This window comes from Ranitomeya imitator, chromosome 10 (assembly GCF_032444005.1).
Source record: "Ranitomeya imitator isolate aRanImi1 chromosome 10, aRanImi1.pri, whole genome shotgun sequence".
Taxonomy (NCBI): Eukaryota; Metazoa; Chordata; class Amphibia; order Anura; family Dendrobatidae; genus Ranitomeya; species Ranitomeya imitator.
The window spans coordinates 109,047,961-109,070,194 of NC_091291.1; the positions used below are offsets into that span (position 1 = coordinate 109,047,961).

Sequence of the window (22,234 nt, forward strand, 5' to 3'; positions counted from 1 at the left end):
CAAACAACACCATGAAGACCAAGGAGATCTCCACAAACACCACCATGAAGACCAAGGAGATCTCCAAACAACACCGTGAGGCCCAAGGAGATCTCCAAACAACACCATGAAGACCAAGGAGATCTCCAAATAATACCATGAAGACCAAGGAGATCTCCAAACAACACCATAAAGACCAAGGAGGTCTCCACAAACAACACCATGAAGACCAAGGAGATCTCCAAACAAGTCAGGGACAAAGTTGTGGAGAAGATAAAGTCGGTTGGGTTATAAGAAAATATCAAAATCTCAGATGATCCCCCGGAGCATCATCAACTCAATTATCATCAAATGAAAAGAACAAGTTAACAAAACAAACCTGACGAAAGCGGTCCGTCCACCAAAACTCTCAGCCCAGGCTAGGAGGGCATGAATCAGAGAGGCAGCACAGAGACCAAAGGTAACCCTGAAGGAGAGCTGCAGAGTTCCCAAGCAGAGAATGGAGTATCTGTTCATACAACCACAATAAACCATACACTACATAGAGGTGGCCTTTATGGAAGGGTGAGCAGAAAAAAACTTTACTTACACACACAATTTATAAGGCTCGTTTTCAGTTTGCCAAAAGAAATGTGGGAGACTCCCCAAATTTATGGAGGAAGGTGTTGTGGTCAGATGAGACCAAAATGGAACTTTTTGGCCACATTGGGTAAATGCCACCAAACTAACACAGCTCATCACACAAAGAACACCATCCTTACAGTGAAACATGGTGGCAGCAGCATGTTATGGGTATGTTTTTCGACGGTAGGGACAAGGAAAATGGTCAGAGTTGAGGGGAAGATGGATGGTGTGAACTACAGGGATATTCTTGAGCAAAACCGGTTTGTCAGTGATTTGAGACTGGGACAGCGGTTCACCTTCCAACCATCTGACTTGATGGAGCTACAGCAGTTTTGTCTTGTGAAATGGGCAAAAATCCCAGTGCAAGATGTGGAAAGCTCATAGAGACTTATCCACGGCGTCTTGCAGCTGTAATTGCAACAAAAATTGGCTCTACAATGTACATACTTTAGGAGGGCGAATAGTTACGCACATTGAAGTTTTCAGTTATTTGTCCTATTTGGTGTTGACTTCATAATAAAAAGAAAACCAAATGTTCACAGTTGTAGGCATGACTCTGCCCTGTCCTTCAAACCGCACATCCAAGCTCTTTCCACCTCCTGTCGCCTCCAGCTCAAAAATATCTCCAGAATCCGTCCTTTCCTCAACCGTCAATCTACTAAAATGCTTGTGCATGCCCTCATCATCTCCCGCCTTGACTACTGCAACATCCTTTTCTATGGCCTCCCTGCTAACACCATTGCACCTCTGCAGTCCATCCTTAACTCTGCTGCCCGACTAATTCACCTCTCTCCTCGCTACTCCTCCGCTTCCCCCTCTGCAAATCTCTTCACTGGCTCCCATTCCCTCAGCGTATCCAGTTCAAATTACTAATACTGACCTACAAAGCCATCCATTACCTGTCTCCTCCATATATCTCTGAACTAATCTCCCAATATCTTCCCTCACGTAATCTCCGATCCTCCCAAGACCTCCTTCTCTCCTCCACACTTATTCGTTCCTCACCCAACCGCCTCCAAGACTTCCCCGAATATCCTCCATCCTCTGGAATTCTTTGCCCCAACACGTCCGACTATCAACCACATTCGGATCCTTCAGACGGAACCTGAAAACTCACCGCTTCAGGAAAGCCTACAGCCTGCACTGACCCCGCTGCCTCCTCACCACTACCGGAGCTACCGCCTCACCAACATCGGAGCTCCTGCAACCCTCAACCTACTGTCTCCTTCCCCACCATCCTGTAGAATGTAAGCCCGCAAGGGCAGGGTCCTCGCCCCTCTGTATCAGTCTGTCATTGTTAGTTTGCTTACTGTAAGTGATATCTGTAATTTGTATGTAACCCCTTCTCATGTACAGCACCATGGAATCAATGGTGCTATATAAATAATAAAAATAATGTTCTTTGCATAAACTGATGCAAACCCTAAAAAAAACTGTGAAATTTCAGGTTGTGAGGTAGCAAAACATGAAAAATGCCAAGGGGGGTGAATACTTTGTAAAGCCACTGTATATGCAAAATATCTATTTTTTTTTGTCATTTTGAAGGGGTGGGCAGCACTGCTTAATATATATGGCCAGACAGATCTGGTACACTGAGTGTAACTTCTTAAAATTGATTGCATGGATTGTATTTACCAGTAAGGTATAAACTCCGTGGTTGGGTGTAATTATCATTGTTCTGGAAGCACGCTCCCTAATTTTTAATATTCATTTGTTATAGCTGCACAATGAGAGTTGGGAAAGGCATCCATCCGGACGGAATCCCAGGCTGGTGTCAAGCGTTTTCTCTTGATGGAGGTAGTGGAGTTCGAGCTTTAAAAGTTATCCAGCAAGGAAACCGCCCGGGTCTGATCTACAATATAGGTGATGTAGCCAAATGATGCCTCTGTTGTGTCTTACATTTTTGTACCTATATCTCTCTGGATTAACTGCCATCCGTTGTCTCATTCCCTGCATTTTTCTCTTTTCATTATTCAGAAACTCTGTGGTTGTTACATATTTCCCTCTTGTCTTTCTTTGCTTTTTCTCCTTTTCGATTTCCAATCGTTTTCTTCTTGGAATAACTGCTCACCAACTCCCTTATGTCCCCTTTCCCCTCTGGTCTTTCCTAACTTTTCCCCTGGTTTTTCCTCACCTTTCCCCTCTGGTCTTTCCTCACCTTTCCCCCTCACCTTTCTTCACCATTCTCCCATCGTCTTTCCTCACCTCCCTCCCCTGTTTTTTCCTCTCCTTTCTCCCCTGATCTTTCCTCGCCTTTCCCTGCCTATTCTTTCCTCACCTTTCTCCGCCTGGTCTTTCCCCACCTTTTATCCGCCTGGCCTTTCCTCACCTTTTTCCCTTGTTTGTTCCTCACCTTTCTTCCCTGGCCTTTCCTCGCCTTTCTCCACTGGTCTTTCCTCGCCTTTCTCCACTGGTCTTTCCTCGCTTTTCTCCTCTGGTCTTTCCTTGCCTTTCTCCTCTGGTCTTTCCTTGCCTTTCTCCTCTGGTCTTTCCTTGCCTTTCTCCTCTGGTCTTTCCTTGCCTTTCTCCCCTGGTCTTTCCTTGCCTTTCTCCTCTGGTCTTTCCTTGCCTTTCTCCTCTGGTCTTTTCTCACCTCCCTCCCCTGTTTTTTCCTCTCCTTTCTCCCCTGGTCTTTCCTCGCCTTTCCCTGCCTATTCTTTCCTCACCTTTCATTCTTCTGGTCTTTCCTCACCTTTCTCCCCCTGGTCTTTCCTCACCTTTCTCCCCCTAGTCTTTCCTCACCTTTCTCCGCCTGGTCTTTCCCCACCTTTTATCCGCCTGGCCTTTCCTCACCTTTTTCCCTTGTTTGTTCCTCACCTTTCTTCCCTGGCCTTTCCTCGCCTTTCTCCACTGGTCTTTCCTCGCCTTTCTCCTCTGGTCTTTCCTTGCCTTTCTCCTCTGGTCTTTCCTTGCCTTTCACCCCTGTTCTTTCCTTGCCTTTCTCCTCTGGTCTTTCCTTGCCTTTCTCCTCTGGTCTTTCCTTGCCTTTCTCCTTTGGTCTTTCCTTGCCTTTCTCCCCTGGTCTTTCCTTGCCTTTCTCCCCTGATCTTTCCTTGCCTTTCTCCCCTGGTCTTTCCTCGCCTTTCTCCCCTGGTCTTTCCTCGCCTTTCTCCCCTGGTCTTTCCTCGCCTTTCTTCCCTGGCCTTTCCTCGCCTTTCTCCCCTGGTCTCTCCTTGCCTTTCTCCCCTGGCCTTTCCTCGCCTTTCTCCACTGGTCTTTCCTCTCCTTTCTCCTCTGGTCTTTCCTTGCCTTTCTCCCCTGGTTTTTCCTTGCCTTTCTCCTCTGGTCTTTCCTTGCCTTTCTCCTCTGGTCTTTCCTTGCCTTTCTCCCCTGGTCTTTCCTTGCCTTTCTCCCCTGATCTTTCCTTGCCTTTCTCCCCTGGTCTTTCCTGGCCTTTCTTCCCTGGCCTTTCCTCGCCTTTCTCCCCTGGTCTCTCCTTGCCTTTCTCCCCTGGCCTTTCCTCGCCTTTCTCCCCTGGTTTTTCCTTGCCTTTCTCCTCTGGTCTTTCCTTGCCTTTCTCCTCTGGTCTTTCCTTGCCTTTCTCCCCTGGTCTTTCCTTGCCTTTCTCCCCTGGTATTTCCTTGCCTTTCTCCCCTGATCTTTCCATGCCTTTCTCCCCTGGTCTTTCCTCGCCTTTCTCCCCTGGCCTTTCCTCGCCTTTCTCCCCTGGTCTCTCCTTGCCTTTCTCCCCTGGTCTCTCCTTGCCTTTCTCCCCTGGCCTTTCCTCGCCTTTCTCCCCTGGTTTTTCCTTGCCTTTCTCCTCTGGTCTTTCCTTGCCTTTCTCCTCTGGTCTTTCCTTGCCTTTCTCCCCTGGTCTTTCCTTGCCTTTCTCCCCTGGTCTTTCCTTGCCTTTCTTCCCTGGCCTTTCCTCGCCTTTCTCCACTGGTCTTTCCTCTCCTTTCTCCTCTGGTCTTTCCTTGCCTTTCTCCCCTGGTCTTTCCTTGCCTTTCTCCCCTGGTGTTTCCTTGCCTTTCTCCCCTGGTCTTTCCTTGCCTTTCTCCCCTGGTCTTTCCTCGCCTTTCTCCCCTGGTCTTTCCTTGCCTTTCTCCCCTGGTCTTTCCTTGCCTTTCTCCCCTGGTCTTTCCTCGCCTTTTTCCCCTGGTCTTTCCTCGCCTTTTTCCCCTGGTCTTTCCTCGCCTTTCTCCCCTGGTCTTTCCTCGCCTTTCTCCTCTGGTCTTTCCTCACCTTTCTCCCCTGGTCTTTCCTTGACTTTCTCCCCTGGTCTTTCCTTGACTTTCTCCCCTGGTCTTTCCTTGACTTTCTCCCCTGGTCTTTCCTCACCTTTCTCCCCTGGTCTTTCCTTGACTTTCTCCCCTGGTCTTTCCTCGCCTTTCTCCCCTGGTCTTTCCTCGCCTTTCTCCTCTGGTCTTTCCTCACCTTTCTCCCCTGGTCTTTCCTTGACTTTCTCCCCTGGTCTTTCCTTGACTTTCTCCCCTGGTCTTTCCTTGACTTTCTCCCCTGGTCTTTCCTTGCCTTTCCTCCATGATCTTTCCTTGCCTTTCTCCCCCTGTTTTTATCTCGCCTTTTATGCCCTGGTCTTTCCTCACCTTTCTCCCCCTGGTCTTTCCTCACCTTTCTCCCCCTGGTCTTTCCTCACCTTTCTTCCCCTGGTTTTTCCTCACCTTTCCCTGCCTTTTATTTCCTTGCCTTTCTCTGCCTGGTCTTTCCTCACCTTTTTCCCTTGTTTGTTCCTCGCCTTTCTCCTCTGGTCTTTCCTCACCTTTCTCCCCTGGTCTTTCCTCACCTTTCTCCCCTGGTCTTTCCTCACCTTTCTCCCCTGGTCTTTCCTCACCTTTCTCCCCTGGTCTTTCCTCACCTTTCTCCCCTGGTCTTTCCTCGCCTTTCTCCCCTGGTGTTTCCTCGCCCTTCTCCCCTCGTCTTTCCTCGCCCTTCTCCCCTGGTCTTTCCTCGCTTTTCTCCTCTGGTCTTTCCTTGCCTTTCCTCCATGGTCTTTCCTTGCCTTTCCTCCGTGGTCTTTTCTTGCCTTTCCTCCGTGGTCTTTCCTTGCCTTTCCTCCGTGGTCTTTCCTTGCCTTTCCTCCGTGGTCTTTCCTTGCCTTTCCTCCGTGGTCTTTCCTCGCCTTTCCTCCGTGATCTTTCCTCGACTTTCTCCCTGGTCTTTCCTCGCCTTTCCTCCGTGATCTTTCCTCGACTTTCTCCCTGGTCTTTCCTCGCCTTTCTCCTGTTGTTTTTCCTTGCCTTTCCTCCATGTGATTATTATTATAATTCATTTATATAGCACCATTAATTCCATGATGCTGTACATGATAAGGGAGTTACATACAGAGTTATGGATATCGTTTAGAGTAAACAAGTTTACAGTGACAGACTGGTACAGAGGGGAGAGGACCCTGTCCTTGCGGACTTGCATTCTATGGGAACATTCTATGTTCTTTCCTTGCCTTTCTCCCCCTGTTTTTATCTCACCTTTTATCCCCTGGTCTTTCCTCGCCTTTTCCCCCTGGTCTTTACTTACCTATTCCTCCTGGTCTCTCCTGGCTTTCTCCCCTGGTCTTAGATCTCCTATTCCCCTTGGTTAGGCTGGCATTTTCTTCACAAGTTTTGCTTTGCTGCCTTCTGGATTTTTCTCACCCTTTCCCCTTGGTTGTTTTTAACACTTTCACCTTTTATATTTGTCCTATTGTCCAAAATTACCTACCTTTGATACAAGGTATCTTCTCTTCTAGGTATTGATGTTAAGAAAGGCAGGGGCAGGTACAGACATACCTGTATGGTCACCTTTGCTCCTCGATACCTATTAATCAATAAATCAAGTCACAAACTTGCCTTTGCACAGAGAGAATTTGCAAGAGGTCAAGTAAGTGTACCCAGAAAAATGCCTTAATACCTGTTACCTGGCACAAACCCTACAATGCCATCTGATAAGTGCGTCCTCTACTCAGGGCACCAACAATCCCGAGGGTTATATCTCAACTCTGTCCGGCTCAAGTGTTGTCTTCCATTGGCCAAGAAATGATTATGACCAGTTACTGTGTGTGCGCTTAATGGATGTTTCCAACTGTACCTGGTCCGGCGGCTTTGAGGTTAATAAAAATAACTCATTTCATATCAATATGAGGTAAATATCTGCAAAATGCTTGATGTCATGTGTCTAATGAATCCATGAGCCTTTGATGCCACCATTTATTGTGTACATGTATGTTACATCCAGCAGTTATATTGTCACACGTACGCCACACCCAAAGACTATCTAGCCACAGGTACGTCACACCCAGAGGTTCTATAATCACACGTTCGTCACACCCAGCAGTTATGTAGTCACACCCACCCAGCGGTTATGTAGTCACACCCATCCAGCACTTATGTAGTCACACCCATCCAGCCGTTATGTAGTCACACCCATCCAGCGGTTATGTAGTCACACCCACCCAGCCGTTATGTAGTCACACCCATCCAGCGGTTATGTAGTCACACCCATCCAGCGGTTATGTAGTCACACCCACCCAGCCGTTATGTAGTCACACCCATCCAGCCGTTATGTAGTCACACCCACCCAGCCGTTATGTAGTCACACCCATCCAGCGGTTATGTAGTCACACCCATCCAGCACTTATGTAGTCACACCCATCCAGCCGTTATGTAGTCACACCCATCCAGCGGTTATGTAGTCACACCCACCCAGCCGTTATGTAGTCACACCCACCCAGCCGTTATGTAGTCACACCCATCCAGCGGTTATGTAGTCACACCCACCCAGCCGTTATGTAGTCACACCCACCCAGCCGTTATGTAGTCACACCCATCCAGCGGTTATGTAGTCACACCCACCCAGCGGTTATGTAGTCACACCCATCCAGCACTTATGTAGTCACACCCACCCAGCCGTTATGTAGTCACACCCATCCAGCGGTTATGTAGTCACACCCACCCAGCGGTTATGTAGTCACACCCACCCAGCGGTTATGTAGTCACACCCATCCAGCACTTATGTAGTCACACCCACCCAGCCGTTATGTAGTCACACCCATCCAGCGGTTATGTAGTCACACCCACCCAGCCGTTATGTAGTCACGCCCATCCAACTGTTATATTGTCACGCCCACCCAGCCGTTATGTAGTCACGCCCATCCAACTGTTATATTGTCACACCCGTCCAGCCGTTATGTAGTCACACCCATCCAGCGGTTATATAGTCACACCCATCCAGCGGTTATATAGTCACACCCATCCAGCGGTTATGTAGTCACACCCATCCAGCGGTTATATAGTCACACCCATCCAGCGGTTATGTAGTCACACCCATCCAGCGGTTATGTAGTCACACCCATCCAGCGGTTTTGTAGTCACACCCACCCAGCGGTTATGTAGTCACACCCATCCAGCGGTTATGTAGTCACACCCATCCAGCGGTTATATAGTCACACCCATCCAGCGGTTATGTAGTCACACCCATCCAGCGGTTATGTAGTCACACCCACCCAGCGGTTATGTAGTCACACCCACCCAGCGGTTATGTAGTCACACCCACCCAGCGGTTATGTAGTCACACCCATCCAGCGGTTATGTAGTCATACCCACCCAGCGGTTATGTAGTCACACCCATCCAGCGGTTATGTAGTCACACCCATCCAGCGGTTATGTAGTCATACCCACCCAGCGGTTATGTAGTCACACCCACCCAGCGGTTATGTAGTCACACCCACCCAGCGGTTATGTAGTCACACCCACCCGTGGTTATGTAGTCACACCCACCCAGTGGTTATGTAGTCACACCCACCCAGTGGTTATGTAGTCACACCAGTCCAGCCATTATGTAGTCACACCCACTCAGCGGTTATATAGTCACACCCACCCAGCGGTTATGTAATCGCACCCACCCAGCGGTTTAAATAGTCACACCCTGAGGTTATATAGTCACACGTACGTCACACTTGTGGGTTTGCATAATATCCTACTGTCAGGATCCCGTCTTTCATTCACTACCTTCACTTGCAGAGTATTGAGAGCACAATGTCTATGACGATATACTTCAGTTGTTATCTTGGGTCTTCCTTATTTTCTTTCCTAGGGACACGTTTGGAAAGTGTTACTTTTTGAGGGTGGAAATTACATTGCAAGGCGCCACGTACCGCGTCTCATTCAGTGACACGGATCAGCTGCCTCCTCCATTTCGAGTGGATAATTTCTCTAAGGTGAATGTGAAAGTATGACTTATAATAAACGGGAGAAGTTTTCCAATATCCCACAGTTTTCCCAGGCTGGCATAAAACTCGAGAGGGAGTCTAATGTGGGGAACCCTGGCAGCGTGTAACGTGCGCACTGTTAGGATCCCGCCGTTCTGGCAATTGTCCCTTGACCACTTCTATGCGACTTCTATACGTACTTGTGTCTGTTGCTTTCTCTTCTTCTCTCAATACTGATTTATGGCTTATACAGTCTGTTTATGTTGTCATTATCTACTGCATAAATGCAACCCAAGGAGACGGGGAGTTGTAGCTTTATAGCACTAAAGACCCCCAGGATGGAGACCACTGTATCCGGGAACTGAATACACAGCAATCTTATTTGCAGGTGCCGGTTATGTTCATCCAGCATGGCGTCGCCGAGCCTCGGCTGCGGACTGAAGTAAAGGCCTCCAGCTCTCTGGATTACGCCTGGGACGAGCCTATTCTGCCATCTTATATAACACTGACGGTGAAAGGAGCCGGCTCTTCAGAGATTGTCTGCAACATGAATGACTTCCAGGACAGCAAGCAGCTTTACTATGAAAATTTCATCTATATTGCTGCCACCTACACATTTTCAGGGTAAGATTATTTGTAGTGATGAGCAAACGTTTTGGGATAAGGTGTTATCTCAGCATGCTCTGGTGCTAACCGAGTGACTTCGGCGTACCCGAATAATATGTGCGAGTCCCCGCAGCTGTATGTTTCACGGCTATTCTACAGCCGCAACACATGCAGGGATTGCCAGTTTATCTGTGTTCTGCCACCCAGGACTTACATTTCTCATTTATTTCTTTTCTGTGCTTAATTTTCAGCTTGCAAAAAGGAAACGTTCTACCTGTCGCACAGTCAAAGAATGTGATCTATGCAGAACTGGTCCTAGATGTCCAGCCCAAAACCCTCCGAGTGGTTCTGAAGAAGAAGGTATGGGAAGCAAAAATTCACTTTTCTTGTATAATGGTTATGCAAAAAAAACCAACATATCTAGGTATTTTATTTATGTGGTATAAGTGCCGCTGTTTTCCTGAATTTGGCAATGTTTTTCTTTTGATCCTGCGCCTCTTTGTTACTGAGATACGGCCCAGTAATTTTTGTATACAAATGTAGTCATTTTAGCCAACTGGGTGTTGACCATAAATTATCTCCACCCTAAGAGAACCGCCCACTTGGCTAATGAGACTTAGATTTATATACGGGGAAGAAGGGGCCATATCTCAGGAACGGAGAGGAGCAGGAACATAAATAACACAACGCCGGATTCAGGAGAACAGCGGCTTTTATTCTAGTAAAAATAAATTACACATTTGACACAGTAATCTCTGATTACCATTGACCTAGATGTAATGTCACCCACTAAAATGATTGTCCCAAGTATTGTCCTTTTTATTTTTTGCTCCTGGTAATTTGCTTTTTAGCCTTTTGCTGCAATTTCAGCCAGGTTCACACTTAAATTGTGATTAGTGTGTCTCTATGATCAGGAGCCGGGTAAGAGGTCGCAGCTTTGGAGGATGACGGGCAGCGGTATGCTCTGCCATGAAGGATCTTCACCTCCCCATAACCCAAACAAGCTGTCCACTACACGACCGCACGAGTCCTCCTTGGTGCTGGACATCGCAGGACTGGCAGCGGTCACAGACAACCGGTACAGTATCTTAGTCTACAATGTCTGACACACGATCGTACACCAGGGACCCCAGGCGTCCTCTGACGCAGCCTCTCCATCCATCTACTAGTGGCGTGATGGCCATCCATGTGCATGGCTCTGTTCATTCCAGTCTACCGAAGTTACAGAAAGAGCCAATACCGCTTAAAGGGCTTGTGCCATGATCACTCATGATCACTGATGGCGGGTTTAATACTGCAGACTAAAAACATACTGGTAAGTCTTCTAAAGGGGTTTGCCAAGTAAGCAAGTTATCCCTTATTGGTAGAATAAGGGGATAACTTATTGATCACTGTGGAGTCCAAAGAGCCAGCTTCTGAAGGGCCCTGTCTGACTGAGTGAGGTTGTGCCCCCCACACTTGGTATAATGATCCACACAGCTCTCCACACATAGTATAAGGGTCCTCACCGCCCCCTATACACAGTATGATTCACCACACACAGTCCTCCATTCAGCATGATGGCCACTACAGCCCCGCTGCCCCCCACATGCTATGATGGTCCTCACAGCCCCCTATACACAGTATGATTCCCAACACACAGCCCTCCATACAGTATGATGGCCACCACAGCCCCAACACATGCTATGATGGTCCTCACAGCCCCCTATACACAGTATGATTCCCCTCACAAAGCCCTCCATACAGTATGATGGCCACCACAGCTGCCCACACATGCTATGACGGTCCTCACAGCCCCCTATACACAGTATGATTCCCCACACATAGCCCTCCATACAGTATGATGGCCACTACAGCCCCCACACATGCTATTATGATCCTCACAGTCCCTTATACACAGTATGATCCCCCACACACAGCCCCCCATACAGTATGATGGCCACTACAGCCCCCACACATGCTATTATGATCCTCACAGTCCCCTATACACAGTATGATCCCCCCACACACAGCCCCCCATACAGTATGATGGCCCCACAGCACCCCCACACATGCTATGATGGTCTTCACAGCCTCCCTATACACAGTCTGATTTTTTACACACAGCCTTCCATACAGCATGATGGCCACCACAGCCGCCCACACATGCTATGACGGTCCTCACAGCCCCCTATATACAGTATGATTCCCCACACACAGCCCTCCATACAGTATGGTGGCCCCCACACATGCGATGATGGTCTTCACAGCCTCCCTATACACCGTCTGATCCTCTGCACACAGCCCTCCATACAGTATGATGGTTCTCACAGCCCCCTATACACAGTATGATCCCCCGCACACAGCCCTCCATACAGTATGATGGCCATCTCAGCCCCCCACATGCGATGATGGTCCTCACAGCCTCCCTATACACAGTATGATTCCCCACACACAGCCCTCCACACATGATGCTCCCACACATTCACCCCAAAAATGGTTGACAGTCAGGGAAAAGAAAAACGCCGTACTTGTCCTTCTCCCATTCTCCTGGTTCTCTGTTCCAATCTTTTTGTGCACTGATGCTTCTCACAACAGATACGATGTAGTGACGTCATCGAGTCTGCTGTCTGAGTCTCACAGCCTGAATGGTGGAAAAAGGAGACGGCAGCTCCCTGCTCCACCACTGTATTCATTACTTATTTGGTAAGAACCCTTTAATGACTTATCAGTATGTTATTAAAGTGCAGTATGAAATCAGACATGGAAGTGCCACGTGTGGATATTGCTTGGTCACACTATGGGACGTACTGAAAATAATATGAGCTAACCTCAGTTCTGCCATACTGTTCACAAAATATATATTTTTTCGGGAGAATTTGCTTGAAAGTGTCAAGCAAATTCTGGACCTCAGTTCTGCATTAGCCGCATATTTCGTCATATTCTTAGGTATGAACCACTGATGTTGCGGAAGCCAGATCGCCGACGAAGCACCACACAGACCTGGTGTTTTCGAGATGGAAAATTAAGCTGCAGTTTACCCGGGTTGGTCGTCCAGGTCAGTTTATGAAACTGTAAATGTAACGATATCTTCCACCCTGGGTACTTATCGGATTCACGAATTACTGCCTTGATGCCGCGTTCATTTGCAGCCATCCTTATCTGCTTGTTTTTAGGCAAGAAATGGGGTTTCCGGATTATTCGATGGAGCGGAGGTTGTGCTCGGACCCGATGCTACGTTAGAACATATGGGATCTGTCCCCAGAGAGCAGCAGTTTATAAACCAGAAGATGAGGCCGGGGTCTGGGGTGCTGTCCGTCAGGGTTATCCCGGATGGGCCGACCAGAGTTTTACAGGTACATGTCAGCAATTTAATACAAAGGCGTTCAATATGACGGTACTAGAATACTACTATGGGGCCTGCACATTACATACTGGGCCAGCCATCTACTTCATTACACCCTGAAATTTCAGAGACCCCCGCACCCATTGATTTATATAACATTCTAAATGGGATTGATTCGCCACCAGGGCCGACCAATGATATTGATAAATGTAGTTACTTAATAAAAACATAATAAAGTGCCAGACGTTACTCCAGGCACGTCGTCCCGTCATACCTGGGCTCTTACCATCCCAGCCTCTGCCACATTGGCTCAATTCATACCTTGGCATTCTACTATTCAGTTTATTTTGATATTCTGCACAGGTGTTATGCCCGACTGGTAGTCCTTTCTGATAAAGGATGCCATCCCAGTTCACGGACTGGCAATAGCGGCAGCTAAAATCCCAATGGCTACAGCTTCATCGATTAAAATCCTGTGGTCATTGGCACATCATAGATGAGCAGCGACAGCCGCACTGTTGGGTTTTTAACACCAGCATAGTCCTGCTGTCCCCGTGGTTGAAAATATATATATATATATATAATTTTTTTTTTGTAGGAATAGATTACTTCCTATGCCACCCACTCCATGTGGCTGACATAGAAGTCATATAATAGTTTTCCATTTCCAGATCACGGACTTTCAGCAGCGGAGAGCCGAGCGTCTTTCAAGTGAAATTGATGACCTTAAACAATTGGAGATGAAAAAATTCAAGAGTCCCGAGCTAGAGCAAGAATTAGAGGTTTGTGTGAGGTCACCATATGGCGGACATTTTTTCTTATTTTCTACGGTCAGTGCAGCTACATCTCTTTCTGGGTACGTTTTTCTTGTTTTTTAGGTGGTTGTTAAGTTGCAGGATGGAATTGGTATTTCGCTGAACAATAAACTCCCAGAGGAGCTGGTGTTCGCAAGTTTCGGGGGCATTAATATTCAGTACATGCATCAAGCCTCCAATCAAGTGCTTGAGCTCCATATACAGAACGTTCAGGTACTGAACTGAGAGACTGCATCTCAAAAAGAGGTGCAAACATAAAAAACGGAACTCTAAAAAGATGTTTGTGGACGAATAACAAACTATAAAAGAAAAAATATGTGCTTCCCATTCTCTTCTGTATTGGGAGGATTGTATTTCAGGAGATAAATAACAAAAGACTTACTGGCACTTCCAAGCGTATGTGAATAGGTGCATACTAGGAGCAGCAACCTCCATATACAATATACAAAAAAGGTTGCACTCTGTTGTGCTAAAGCATGTGGACATGGAATATATGAAATATGAATAACAATACTGCTCTGGGTAATAAGAAAAAATTGAGATGCTTAGCACATAATTTGGCCATGCATGCCCAGCAACCAACGACAAGGTGGTCTCACGCAGCGACCTTGTTGTTGGTTGCCGGGCATGCATGAATTGTCCAAATTATGTGTACAGGTCCTTCTCAAAAAATTAGCATATAGTGTTAAATTTCATTATTTACCATAATGTAATGATTACAATTAAACTTTCATATATTATAGATTCATTATCCACCAACTGAAATTTGTCAGGTCTTTTATTGTTTTAATACTGATGATTTTGGCATACAACTCCTGATAACCCAAAAAACCTGTCTCAATAAATTAGCATATCAAGAAAAGGTTCTCTAAACGACCTATTACCCTAATCTTCTGAATCAACTAATTAACTCTAAACACATGCAAAAGATACCTGAGGCTTTTATAAACTCCCTGCCTGGTTCATTACTCAAAACCCCCATCATGGGTAAGACTAGCGACCTGACAGATGTCAAGAAGGCCATCATTGACACCCTCAAGCAAGAGGGTAAGACCCAGAAAGAAATTTCTCAACAAATAGGCTGTTCCCAGAGTGCTGTATCAAGGCACCTCAATGGTAAGTCTGTTGGAAGGAAACAATGTGGCAGAAAACGCTGTACAACGAGAAGAGGAGACCGGACCCTGAGGAAGATTGTGGAGAAGGACCGATTCCAGACCTTGGGGAACCTGAGGAAGCAGTGGACTGAGTCTGGTGTGGAAACATCCAGAGCCACCGTGCACAGGCGTGTGCAGGAAATGGGCTACAGGTGCCGCATTCCCCAGGTAAAGCCACTTTTGAGCTACAGAGAAGCAGCACTGGACTGTTGCTAAGTGGTCCCAAGTACTTTTTTCTGATGAAAGCAAATTTTGCATGTCATTCGGAAATCAAGGTGCCAGAGTCTGGAGGAAGACTGGGGAGAAGGAAATGCCAAAATGCCTGAAGTCCAGTGTCAAGTACCCACAGTCAGTGATGGTGTGGGGTGCCATGTCAGCTGCTGGTGTTGGTCCACTGTGTTTCATCAAGGGCAGGGTCAATGCAGCTAGCTATCAGGAGATTTTGGAGCACTTCATGCTTCCATCGGCTGAAATGCTTTATGGAGATGAAGATTTCATTTTTCAGCACGACCTGGCACCTGCTCACAGTGCCAAAACCACTGGTAAATGGTTTACTGACCATGGTATTACTGTGCTCAATTGGCCTGCCAACTCTCCTGACCTGAACCCCATAGAGAATCTGTGGGATATTGTGAAGAGAAAGTTGAGAGACGCAAGACCCAACACTCTGGATGAGCTTAAGGCCGCTATTGAAGCATCCTGGGCCTCCATAACATCTCAGCAGTGTCACAGGCTGATTGCCTCCATGCCACGCCGCATTGAAGCAGTCATTTCTGCCAAAGGATTCCCGACCAAGTATTGAGTGCATAACTGAACATTATTATTTGATGGTTTTTTGTTTGTTATTAAAAAACACTTTTATTTGATTGGATGGGTGAAATATGCTAATTTATTGAGACAGGTTTTTTGGGTTAACAGGAGTTGTATGCCAAAATCATCAGTATTAAAACAATAAAAGACCTGACAAATTTCAGTTGGTGGATAATGAATCTATAATATATGAAAGTTTAATTGTAATCATTACATTATGGTAAATAATGAAATTTAACACTATATGCTAATTTTTTGAGAAGGACCTGTATTTCAGGAGATGCATTGTGAAGGGGGAATATCATTAGTAGCATTAGGGGATATAGTATATGCCCTGTCAAGAGGACGCTCCACACCAGGCAGCTCAGTCCAAGTCAGTGCTCTCCAGACAGGAATTGTGCAAATTTTCTTACCCTCCAAGATCCCAGGCTCGGCTTATGATTTGTCAGCCTGGTGAGAAGTCACATATACGCTGCACAGATGACATCAGGCCAGGACGGCAAATCAAACTCTGCACGAGGAAACCCAGAAGATCAGGAAGTTTGTGCAGCTTCTGTCCCTTGCCAGAGAGTACTGACCTGGACCGTGGACTGGAGATGCACGACGCGATCCGCTCATCTGTAGTCTCATGATTGCTTATAATTGTTGGGTTCTAATGACGAAAATGTCTCTGGTCATTTTATACCTGCTGTATATTCAACTTTTAACTATGTTTTTCGTCATAGGTTGATAACCAGTTGATTGGTACCACTCAGCCAGCCATGCTCTTTGTAACCCCTAAGAGCATTGAAACTGAAGAGATGGAGTCGGGGCCTGCAATACAGGTCAATGCAGTGAAAGTGCCCAGCAAGAACGCACTAACTGACCTGTACAAGGTGAGGAGGAACATTTGTTAACGTGGCGCTGTCAGGTCTCATATCTTAGGCTACTTTCACACTTGTTTTTTTAGCAATCCGTCGTTTTGGGCAAAAAACGGATCCTGCAAATGTGCCCGCAGGATGCGTTTTTTGCCCTTGGACTTGTATTAGCGACTATCGCGGACCGTCGTCACAAAAAAGTTCAATGTAACGTTTTTTTGTCCATCGCGTCCGCCATTTTCTACCGCGCATGCGTAGCCAAAACTTCGCCCCCTCCTCCCCGGACTTCAGAATGGGCAGCGGATGCGTTAAAAAACTGCATCCGCTGCCCACGTCGTCCACAAATTTCACAACGTGCGTCAGCCCAACGCATAGCGACGGACCCTTACCGACGCAAGTGTGAAAGTAGCCTTAGGCAGTATAGTACAAAGGGGGAGATTGCAACACATGCTGAGTTCACGAATATGCGATTTTATTTCATCCAATTCCATTATGTTATGTAAAAAAAGCTGTCTTTGCCAAGGCTAATTCAAAAAGACTGTGAGTCCTGCTTACCCGGCTCACTCGTAGAGAAAGCCTGTGAGTCCTGCTTCCCTGGCTCACTCGTAGAGAAAGTCTGAGAGTCCTGCTTACCCGGCTCACTCGTAGAGAAAGCCTGTGAGTCCTGCTTCCATGGCTCACTCGTAGAGAAAGCCTGTGAGTCCTGCTTCCATGGCTCACTCATAGAGAAAACCTGTGAGTCCTGCTTCCATGGCTCACAGGTAGAGTAAGCCTGTGAGTCCTGCTTCCCCGGCTCACTCGTACAGTAAGCCTGTGAGTCCTGCTCCGCTGGCTCACTCGTAGAGAAAGCCTGTGAGTCCTGCTTCCCCGGCTCATTCGTAGAGAAAGCCTGTGAGTTCTGCTTCCTTGGCTCACTCGTAGAGAAAGCCTGTGAGTCCTGCTTCCATGGCTCACAGGTAGAGTAAGCCTGTGAGTCCTGCTTCCCCGGCTCACTCGTACAGTAAGCCTGTGAGTCCTGCTCCGCTGGCTCACTCGTAGAGAAAGCCTGTGAGTCCTGCTTCCCCGGCTCATTCGTAGAGAAGGCCTGTGAGTCCTGCTTCCCCGGCTCACTCGTACAGTAAGCCTGTGAGTCCTGCTCCGCTGGCTCACTCGTAGAGAAAGCCTGTGAGTTCTGCTTCCCCGGCTCATTCGTAGAGAAGGCCTGTGAGTTCTGCTTCCCTGGCTCACTCATAGAGAAAGCCTGAGAGTCCTGGTTCCCCGGCTCACTCGTAGAGAAAGCCTGTGAGTCCTGCTTTCTCCACCCATAGTCAATGACAGTTCTCTTTTTCAGGTTCTGATTTAAAGGGATTGTCCAGTCTCAGCTGATACTCTATTTGACTGCTGACACTGTCACGGTTCCCCTCTATTCCCTGTGCGCGCGTGCAGTCATGTGACCTTTTGCTTTCAGTCTCATGCCAACTAGACGCCCCTCAGCTTGTCAGTGTTTACCGGAGGAAAGTCTAGTCGTCACATGACCGCAAGTATGTAAATCATATGCATATAGTGACATGAATGCCCACCCCCGCTGGAAACGCATGGGAATTGTAGCAGTGTGCCGTCACATAAGTGATAGCAGACATTTCTTCTGAGATCGGACAACTGGCATTTACTCTGTAGTCGCAATTTATATAGAAAATCCTTACTGAATAAACTTAATTTAAATAATAATTTAAATTTTGTCCCGTCAAACACTCAGATCAATAACTTATTTTTTTTTTATATTTAGCACTTGCTGATCACGGCTCAGAGGTTCACGGTGCAGATCGAGGAGAAGTTGCTCCTAAAACTGCTCAGCTATTTTGGCTTTGGAAAATCCGAAACAGGTATGATATAATGTGACATTATGTATACCCCTCCTCACATGTAAAGTGCCATGGAATAAATGGTGCTATAATCATAAATAATAATAATCCGTTACAACAGCTGCGCACATCCCAGATCTTTGTTATTTACACCTCTAAATGGGAGAAGCTGGGAACAAGGTTTATCCTTTGTGCAAAATTAGGCACAACTCCACCAGGGGGCGCACAAGACTCATGTAGCTGAAATAAGCCCCCTGCAGCCTGTGGACTAATGATGGGGGGGTGTCACCGGGAGCGCTGGGCAAATATTGACGTGTACTAGTGGAGCGCTGGTGTCGGAATATGGCAGTGATATTTCCTGTCCTTGGCTCCTAGAATCTCCATTATGATCTCGTTATGATAGGCAGCAAATGAGTAATCGCTTCTTAAACTTGATGTATCGAGTATGATAAGGCTGAATGACGACCAGTTTGGAGCATCTCCAAGGAGCCGGTCCTGCGGGGTGTCCATGGCATGGTTGTAGGACATAGAACCAGTGAATTGGCAATGTGGAGCGGAAAGCGGTCACCGAGTCCCATCCGATCCATACGGCCCGATCCTGCAACTTCTAGGCCTTCAATGTCTGGTTGCCAGAGGTCAGGTGGAGTCCAATCCTCGCCGGGACCCTGCTGTTCCGGAGGCCCCTGGTTGGACTACATGGCCGGCGTATGTATGAGTGATCCCAGCATCTCTAGAGTTGGCCCTTTAAAGTGTCGGCATTGGTAGCCGGGGAACATACAGGAGCTGGCACCACCATGATTGGCGCAAATAAAGATCTATTCATGGCATTGTGTAAATGACGGCATTCACAGGAAGGCCCCCCGACATCAGACACTAACGTTCCCCCTGAACTCGTACATTTATCAACTACCAACTCCATTGATCTTCATGAGAAAGCCGGTGTGATTCTGTTGCAGGGGGGTTTTTTGTTCAGACTTCGCTTTATTAGAGACCTAGAAAATGGTGCATTCTGATCATTGCTGCAGATAACCCGCGCTTTAGACGGTCATTAGTCTTTTTGCCCTGACAGCCGAGAAGGGAAATCTGTCTATTGAGACAATCGGCCCACTGTTGCATTGACTTATCGGACAATAGGACCGGCCTTTGTGATGCAGAGGAGATTGCCGGGTAAAATGGAGCCGGTTTTCATTAGTTCTTCGGTAAATGGCTGTTGCTTTTGGAGCCACTGATTTGCTTCTGATCAGTTGTTTGAAGGGGATTCACACTCATTCTTTTCCCAGGTTTCACTCTGTGGAACACCTAAAAAAAAAAAAAAAAAGTTTCATTCTATGGAAATCTCCAATAACGTGCCGATTATAAAGCCTTTAGATCAGCTTTATAGTGGATCACTTTTTCAGAAAGTGATTTGTCCCACCAATGGACATTATTGCCTTTTATACGCCGTAATCCAGTGAAAAATTAGGACATTTCCTTGATTAGCATGGCACCACCTGGTGGTCAAAGTGTACAGCAACGTGCACATCCACCTAACGAGCGGAGTGTTGGTGGACGCACATGCTCAGTCCGCACCCAACAGCATAGTAATTGTCTGTTCACTGCAGAAAAGCCAATAGAAGTAACTTTCTGCCTGCTTGTCAGGGCAGGAGCACAGCTGTAACGGTAACAATGGACTTGGCTCACAGAAGAGGTAAGAAAGGAGTATCGGCTGCCAGAGGGGGAAGGAAACTGACAAAAATCATAGATTTCTGGACGAGGCCAAAATTATACCGATACAACCGTAAAAAAGAATTGACCCCTAAAAATTAACTTTTATTTATTTATCTAAAGGCATACAAACATATTGCCCGACAGATACATGTGATTGCAGACAATACCAGGTCACCAAACTATTACCAGGAGGTAGGTGTGTGATCCTAATAGATCCCTATCTCTTCCTAAGATCTCTCCCCTCCTTACAGGAGGTCGGCACCCTAATTTGTACTCCATGGCTCCCCCGCTCAACGTCGGTGTCCCTACTCTCACCCTATTGCACCCTGGCCCAAAGTGAAGACATACAGTTGTGCTCAAAAGTTTACATACCCCAGCAGAATTTTGGCTTTCTTGGCCTTTTTTTCAGAGAAGATGAATGATAACATCAAATCTTTTTCTCTACTGATGGTTAGTGGTTGGGTGAAGCCATTTATCGTCAAACTACTGTGTTTTCTCATAGCATTCAAGCATGGTGAAGACAGTCGGATAACACCTGAGCATGCTCAGATAACACCTTATCCGAACACGCTCACTCTTCACTAGTTAGTGTCAAAAATCCTCTTTTTTTGCGCTCATATTCAACACTTAATAAATACACGTTTGGAAAGTTTTGTTTCCATTTTTGCATCATTTCCATATCACTAACATGTCTGTCCATCCTACACTTTTCGTAATTCCACGACTTTTCCTTCTTGGTGCTGCAATTGAGGAGTACATAGACAAGGTAAATGTCAGCCAGGTATATTAAGAAATGAATCGAACCATAATTTTCAACCTAGTCAGCTTAAAAACAAAAATGGAGACTGCTTGTATCCCCATGTATCTTTGTGACCATTGGGTCCCAGTAAATGCACAGAGCCCCCTCGCTTCGCTCTGGTCTTGGGTGCAGCTTGATGTCCGCCTCCTGCTCAGGAAAACTCTCTGTCCCAGATCTTAGTCCAGGTTTTGTTTTTGTCTTTGCAAAATCTTGCTGGCACAACATTCCCCCTGCCCAGGCCCAACACTGAAGGCATCTGCCAGTCACTTGTCATCCATGCAGCGATGGTCAGATTGCTATACGTGGGGGCCGAGCATACGGACTCGTTCTCTGTGTAGAATTTTCCATTAGTGTCTGATGTTGATATCTTAAAGGAACGGCTCATAAATTGGGGGGGAAAGGAGCTTTCATTGTGTTTTTAGGAAGAAAATGAAACCGGACCCTAGTGATAAGGAACACGTCCTGTCCGGATAGTCTCATTATCATCGCTGAAGCACAAGAATTTCTCCTAGGGTTTTACCATAATGGCACAGCGCTCCGTGCCGCACCAGCACTTTCCCGCTTTTGTGGAGCTGCGACTGACGTTAGCGCAGCACAATAGATGGAAAAAGGTGAAAAGTGCACGCTGTAGCGGAGGGGACTGCGGATCATGAGATAGGGGCATTATTGAAGCCCTTACAAGTTGTTATTTAGCCCAGACATTCTGCTAAGCCGGGGTTCTGGCAGGACTTGAATAGCGAGAGTGCAGAACAGATTGCATAATGCTGTCATTGAATGCCCGGGGCAGGCTGGGAGAAAAGCTGTTCAGGGGAATAGGGGGGGGGGGGGGATCAGCTTAGTCGATTAATTAGCCAGCACATCACAATGCCTCGCTCAGCACTTTGCCAATAGCACCGCTGAAGAATTAAAAGCTGCAGGACGCATTCGCACATCCAGAATAAGTGTAGGATCTGGTGAGGTTAGGAAAGAAACCTGTATATATGGGGTATTCAGGCTTCTAATGATGCCTCCGCCACGATCGCTGCTTTTCTAACCTCTGCCGTCAGATGGGGGTCATATATTCTTAGTCGACCAGGTAATGCAAGTCGGCTATTACTATTAGTTCAGTTTTCTGTACTGTGGTGACCTCTGTGACGTCGTCAATATATTCTAACCGGTTAAGGATAGGGTTTGTGTAGGTGGATCGATCCTGTTAAAGGAGAAATCCACTAGTAATAATTTACTAATATGTGTGAAGGAATATTCCCAAGATGGTAAGTCTTCACAGGATAAGACGATAACTCTCTGATCACCGGGAGGTCGGCTACTCGGACCCCTAGTGATTTTGAGAACGGAGGAATCCGGCTTCGTCTTGAATGGAGCAGAAGTGTGAATGCGTGAACTCTGCTCCAGTCATTGTCTACGGCGCTGCCGGAGAAAGCATAGCACAGCGCTCCGCAGCTTTTGGAAACAATGAATGGAGCGGAGGTGGAGGACGGGCACTTCATCTCCATGTAAGATCAGGCTTTGCAGGTCCGAGGTACCCGATTCCAGAGGCCCATTATCAGAATGGTTGGCGGGCACAATATCCCTAG

The 22,234-nt window shown here is 47.0% G+C and overlaps 1 protein-coding gene across 2 annotated transcripts in view; it reads left to right on the forward strand.

Moving 5' to 3' along the window:
* Positions 1–22,234, forward strand: part of VPS13D (vacuolar protein sorting 13 homolog D) — a 292,394-nt gene that overhangs the window by 169,998 nt on the left and 100,162 nt on the right. For both annotated transcript variants that reach the window (XM_069741463.1, XM_069741464.1), the window contains 13 exons: positions 2,324–2,466; positions 6,290–6,420; positions 6,506–6,681; positions 8,632–8,755; positions 9,135–9,370; positions 9,604–9,712; positions 10,267–10,430; positions 12,281–12,389; positions 12,508–12,687; positions 13,349–13,459; positions 13,556–13,705; positions 16,182–16,331; positions 18,079–18,175. In XM_069741463.1, the coding sequence (XP_069597564.1) occupies positions 2,324–2,466; positions 6,290–6,420; positions 6,506–6,681; positions 8,632–8,755; positions 9,135–9,370; positions 9,604–9,712; positions 10,267–10,430; positions 12,281–12,389; positions 12,508–12,687; positions 13,349–13,459; positions 13,556–13,705; positions 16,182–16,331; positions 18,079–18,175 (1,880 nt within the window). The remainder of the gene's footprint in view (positions 1–2,323; positions 2,467–6,289; positions 6,421–6,505; positions 6,682–8,631; positions 8,756–9,134; positions 9,371–9,603; positions 9,713–10,266; positions 10,431–12,280; positions 12,390–12,507; positions 12,688–13,348; positions 13,460–13,555; positions 13,706–16,181; positions 16,332–18,078; positions 18,176–22,234) is intronic.